General features: G+C 39.4%; 1 protein-coding gene across 1 annotated transcript in view; it reads right to left on the bottom strand.

The window, feature by feature from the left end:
• Positions 1–360: 360 nt before the first annotated feature.
• galnt1 (UDP-N-acetyl-alpha-D-galactosamine:polypeptide N-acetylgalactosaminyltransferase 1) overlaps positions 361–6,000 on the bottom strand; it is a 92,056-nt gene continuing 86,416 nt past the window's right edge. The window contains exon 13 of the mRNA XM_039679565.2: positions 361–2,470. Within this exon, the coding sequence (XP_039535499.1) occupies positions 2,324–2,470 (147 nt within the window). The 3' untranslated portion in view covers positions 361–2,323. The remainder of the gene's footprint in view (positions 2,471–6,000) is intronic.

The raw sequence follows: 6,000 nt of genomic DNA, 5'->3' as shown, positions 1-6,000 counted from the left end.
CACCCATGCTTCAACACCACCAAGAGATAAAACCAAAACAAGGCAAAACTCTGAAACAGTTTGAACCTTGCACTTGCACTTTTGAAGAATTATGAAAGTTGTGATGATTTTGATCATATTTAAGCTTAAATAACCAGCAAAATAGTGTTTTGACAGTCTTGTACGGTGGCCCATTGTATCACAACCTAATGTCCATCCACTGCCATGGAACTAACTCAAACATAGCAGTTCTCAATAAACATGTTTATTAATAATAAAGTGATTGAGCAGCATGATTTTGGATTTGTGGATCAGTTTTTGAACCATGAAACTTTCTGTGTGTCCGCACATGAGCAAAGATCATAAATGCTAATGGAGAAGTTGGACTGTAAACTTTCTGTGGTTTATTTCTGTGGATGATCTCAACACAGGGCTCTCTAACCCACCAATCAGCAGGGCAAACCCTCCTCAATTAAACATAGAAGACAAAAACAAAAGACATCCCTTTGACAAATATAAACACAGACACACACACTTGTTCACACTCACATCTACACAGATGATCTTGAGGCCCTGTCCAAATGCTTGCAAGATCTTCACCCAACCTATGCATTGAAACCACCCTTTTATTTAAAACATATAAATCATACAATTTAGAATCCTTTTTCAGAATCTAGAATCTGCATTTACAAACAAACAATTAAAATTCTAGAATTAAAATCTCACAATATAGATTTTTTTTATTATTTAGAATCTACAATCATAATTTTTAGGGTATTTTTTCTGCATTAATAAGCTAAAATGAGCTTTTTAATGAATTTTGCATTTTCAAATCTCACAATTTACTTACAGAATCTAGAATCTGTATTCACAATGTTACAATTTAGTATCTCACAACAAACAATCTTTATAATTATTTTTACTCCTTTTTTTCTTGAATGTAGAATTATCTTTTGGTACACGTTGACACAAATAGTACAGATCATTTGAAGTATTTAGACAGGGTCAAGACGAGTGTTTATGGGAAAACAAAAAAAAAAATCACAACTGATTCCTGACATGACAACTCTCATAACAGAGGGGTTCACTTTCATTTTCCAACCATCAAGGCTGAAACGAAATGTTGGACCATTTAAAACTAAATTCAGAAAAATGAAATGCATGAATCTGAAATGCAATCTCTTTATGCTATCAGACATCAGATGAACGTGATGAGCAGCTTCCAGTGCCTCACACGACACGGACACTAGACTGTCAGCTTCAAATGAATGAATGATGAAATTCTACACAAAAGTGAACGTAAACAAAGAAAGAGATCAGACTAAAGAGTTCTTTCTCATGCATGTACAGAGTGAGACCAAGCCCTTTAACTGTTGGATGATATGACAGAATATGATCCATCTCTCCCCGATCAACCCATGAGCTTATGGATAGCCCATGTCGGCAGAAGGGCTGGAATCCAGAGGAAGGCAATCGTTTTGGGAGAAGTTCAGCACAGTCCTGAAGCTGAGTGTCAAATTACCATAATACCTTTATACTAAACAGATGGAACAAATTTCTAAAACAAACAAAACCAAACAAGTGAAAAGTGCTTGTACGTGGCACTCAAAACTGCAGAAACCCCAAAAGGTTTCAACCACTGGTGTAAAAAAAAAGAAGAGAAATAAAAATGTTACATGAACACTGACGATATGAAACACGTCCTAGATGATCAGTCATCACGTTCATTGATTATAGATCTATATGTGATTGATTGCAGGTAGTCCACTGACTGAGACAGATTGATAGACAGTTCAGCATAATGTCAGTTGCCAGTAGGGGGAGCCCCACCTTCTAACGGATAGCAGACCACTGTACGTCCATCCTGATATGTGACACTTGAAATCTCACATGCACCCAAACACACGACAGCCTCTCCTTCATGTGCTAGATAACCTTCACTTCTACAAGGCTTGAAAAATACTTAAATAAAAAAAAAAACTTCTGTGGAAAACACTGTGACTCACACATTCCAATCACTCACATAAACACGCACACATTGATACTCTAAAAGGGAGGCGTTCTCGTAAACATAACTAAAATGTCCGCTGCTCCTCGAACGAGGAGGATAAGGGCATCGAACTCAAGTTTTTTTCTCCACAAGTCTTCCTCTCCATCGTTCGTTTTTTTTTCCTCTGCAAGGTGGAGTGATGGGGAGATTCATATACATATGCGGTTCTGTTCTTTTAGATCATTTTGAAGGCAGACCACCAGGATTGAGAGGAAAGCAGTCCTTTCTCTCTCACGCTCTCTCTCCATCAGCATCGCTGTGAGAGTCTGTCCATCTGTCCATCCGTGTGCGATCTCAGAATATCTCGGGCAGTGTGACGTTACGGAGGAGCCACTGTTGCGAGCGGCCCCCGGTGCAGTCCTTGACGCTGGGCACCTGACTGTCATCTTCAGACGCCTTGTCCAAACACTGATTACTGTTCACGTGTATCAGACTCAGCTTCTGCAGGAGTGAAAAAAAAAGGATAATAATAAATATTAAAATATTAAATCCATAGATTCTTCAAAAAGCTTTCCATTTATGGGGTCGCAGAAACATTTTCAAGATTTTTGGTGATTTTTTGATGTATTGGACAAATTCTGCTGATTTAATCTGGTTATCTGGTAACATTCGAGGCCAAAAGCGGAAGCGAGTTAGCATTTTAGCACTACCGGTTCCCTCGCTCTAAAGTCTATGGGATTTTTAAATGGATTTTTGCTAAATCACCTGAAATAAGGTCTGTGGTGAACAAAGCCTCTAAATATTTTCACGTTTTGATCTATGACATAGAACACACAGTTATAACTTGCTTGTGGTTTTTTAAAACTTTATTGTGTCTGTTTGTGGTTTTAAAAAACTTTATATAGGCTTCAAAATGTATAAATTTTGGATTAACTTGATAGACAAAACGTGTAAGGGTCACAACTCTTTGTTGAACACAGATCTTATTTTTTGCGATTTTCCAAAAGTCTATGGGAAAAATGCATAGCTTTTTGATCGAGGGAACCCACGCGCCGCTAGCTTCCGAGCTGTCCTACAAAGTGACGTCCTCACTTCGGCACTTTATTAGTAAAGTGGAAATCAAAAAAAATAAAATAAAATTGTCACACTAGACGAAAAAAGTTCAAGTTAAGCACATAAAATGCATTGTGGGATCCCATTCTGTGTGCTGGATTTATACGGCACATTCAGGCAAATGCAGTAGGTCATCCAGGTATTTCTGTGCTCAGGATTCATAGTGTAATATAATAGTAATGATAGTAAGCAATATGCCACTCTGCGCTATACACGCACGGCTGGACAACCTGTGCGCTCCAGGGCAAAGACAAATTGTCGATGCACAGGGATTGCTTTACAGTGGAGCATGTGTGTGAGTGTGTGTAATGGGCCTTGGGTGAGCTGAGTGCTCTAGAGTTTCAGTCTAGCGGGAAGCATTATGCTGCACAGACACAATTAGGATAGCGGTAGAACCTATAAGACGTAAGGTGTGAGGGCGCACACACACGTCGATGAGCCAGCGATGGTAATGTATGGTAATGCATGCAGGAGAGGTGCTCTTGTTGGCAAGCGATTTCCTGATCTCGCTCACTCTGAATCTCCCTTCCTTCCACTCAATCGGTCTCTCTCTCACTCTCCCTCCAGAAGAAAAACACAACCTTTATCTGACAGTAGAAATTCTCTGCTCAAGTTCTCTATTCTGTGCAGCCTTCCGTCTCTCCAGGCACACGGCCAGCATGGTGGGGGCTTCCAATCTGGGGCGAGGAGGGGGAGGAAGAGGAGGCTTTGGAGTAACAGGCATCTTTTTAAACCAACAGCAGAGGAATTTAAAAAGCAACGTTCCTCTTTCCTCCCCTCGGCTAATTCACTTTACTCAGGCCTGAAGTGGCGTTTAGGTCATATACCAAAACGAAGCGACGTATTTTTAAGATTGACTGAGTGGTGATTTGATCCAACTAAACTAGAATCCCTCCGATAGTCTTTATAAGGGAAGCTGCAGGGTGGATGTTCATGCACATACATTACAAGAGAAGGATGAGTGGACATCCTGCAGACAGACAGCTTTAAAGGGTTAGCTGACTGTATTTGATGTTATATGACATATATGAAGTCATCAACACCCTAAAGGTGAAAAGCAAGAGTCAAAAGCGCATATGCATCAAAAAACTGTCAAGGAACATAAGCATACATTATTTCAATGTGTGAGCACAATGGTGGTTTGGCATAATGTTTTGGTTGACTACATTGTTGGTTGTTGACTTTGTTGTTACCCAGAACTCATTAAAAAATACATTTTAATGTTTCACCCTGATACCCTGGACGTTAAATCTTTAGCACTTAGTCCAGGGGTGTCTTACTCTGCCACACTGGGCCAGCGGTTTGAAAAATAAATGGATGGATGGATGGGATGGATGGATAATTCAACTATAGCTGCCATCTTCTGGCAAGACGAGGGAATTCATTAGGCATGATCCTCAGAGTGCATTCTGGGTATTCCCTAGCCGTTGAGTGTACATCAGTTGGATGTACGTTAAACACGTTATTGCGGAGCATTATGGGATTGAATGAGTGCTAGAGCTGCACGATTCTGGATTTATTGAGAATCATGATTTTTTTTTGTTTTAAATAGAGATCAAGATTCTGAACAGACAACCAGAATAAAATAACATGTAACGGTGCCCTTTTTAATGGTATGGGGGTGATTTCGGACACAGCCAAGGCCTTTAAGATCACTAGAAACTTCTAGGAGCTAAACTCTGTAGGAAATTGGCTCTGCGGGAGTAGGACTGAACCCTGGCCTGCTCTAATTATAGTTAGAGTACAGCTATACAAGGTATTGGGGATAGCTAGAGGTGTGCTGGAGAAGGTTGGAGCTAAACTCAAGCAGCAGGATTGGACAGAATCAGATTAAGGGTCGTCTAGGATCAGACAATAGGCACGTTCTGGGAGTATTCTGGATTCGAAACAAATAAAGGTCTATCAACAACATTTGGGGCATGTTGTTGATTACCACAAACCACTTTTTCACTTGTCAGTGTGTAAAAACAAACATTTACAGTATTTGACTTGGAGTAGAAGTCTAGGGGGAAAGCATTTAAGAATAGGTTAAAAACAGAAGCTTGTATTTTTTGATACAACAAATTAATTCCAAAAATGTGTACCTCAACAGTAAAGTTGTCAAAGTCAACCCTGTTTGCAATCCTTTAGGTGTCTTTATGCTCATCATGCAATAGGGCTTTTTTATCAGAAGTAGCCAATCCTGCTTGTGGAGAGCCTGCAGCGTTTAGCTCCAATCCTAATCAAACACATCTAAACCAGCTAATCAATGTCTTCAGATTTACTCGAAAATACCAGGCAACATCTGCCTTACATGGACATGAAATGAGTTAAGACAAGGTTAGTAAGCAATTCTAGTCTCATGTTATTTAACGCTTACAATGTTTAAGTATTGTGGCTATACATTCAAAATGTTCATTTTAAGATTTATACAATGCCTTGCCCCCATTGGACAGTAAGAGCTTTAGTGTAAATTTGATTTTGCGATCTGCAGCACAGCACTGTATATACCTGGGTTCATGCACATTTCTATCAATACATTTCCATGACTTTTGAGGCAAATATTCATGACCTAACGTCCTATGAAACATCTGTGTATACAAATCCACGTTCAAATTTCAAAACTAATTAATGACAGGTTATGTGGTCTAATAGAAAATAAACATTTATTTGAATAACACTGACACACCAGTAAGATGCTTAGGGTTAGGGTTAGTTAATGACTCTGACCCCCCCTTTTTTTTAGTTTATGTGGCTGTTTTAGATCGTGTTTGACTGTACATTTCAAGGCATGCCGTAAGTACCGCAATTACATGATATCAACTTGTAAAAAGCGTTCCCTTAACATTAACGTTATAATACAACATTCGCCTAACGTTCCACTCCAAAGGTCCCCTAATATTACATTCCAGCATTCCCTCTAACGTTCTCTTAAAGTT

The sequence above is a fragment of the Pimephales promelas genome, chromosome 12 (assembly GCF_988280905.1).
Source record: "Pimephales promelas chromosome 12, fPimPro1.hap1.1, whole genome shotgun sequence".
NCBI classification, from domain to species: domain Eukaryota; kingdom Metazoa; phylum Chordata; class Actinopteri; order Cypriniformes; family Leuciscidae; genus Pimephales; species Pimephales promelas.
Note: the sequence above shows the minus strand (reverse complement) of the source record. Positions and strands in the feature narration are given on the sequence as shown.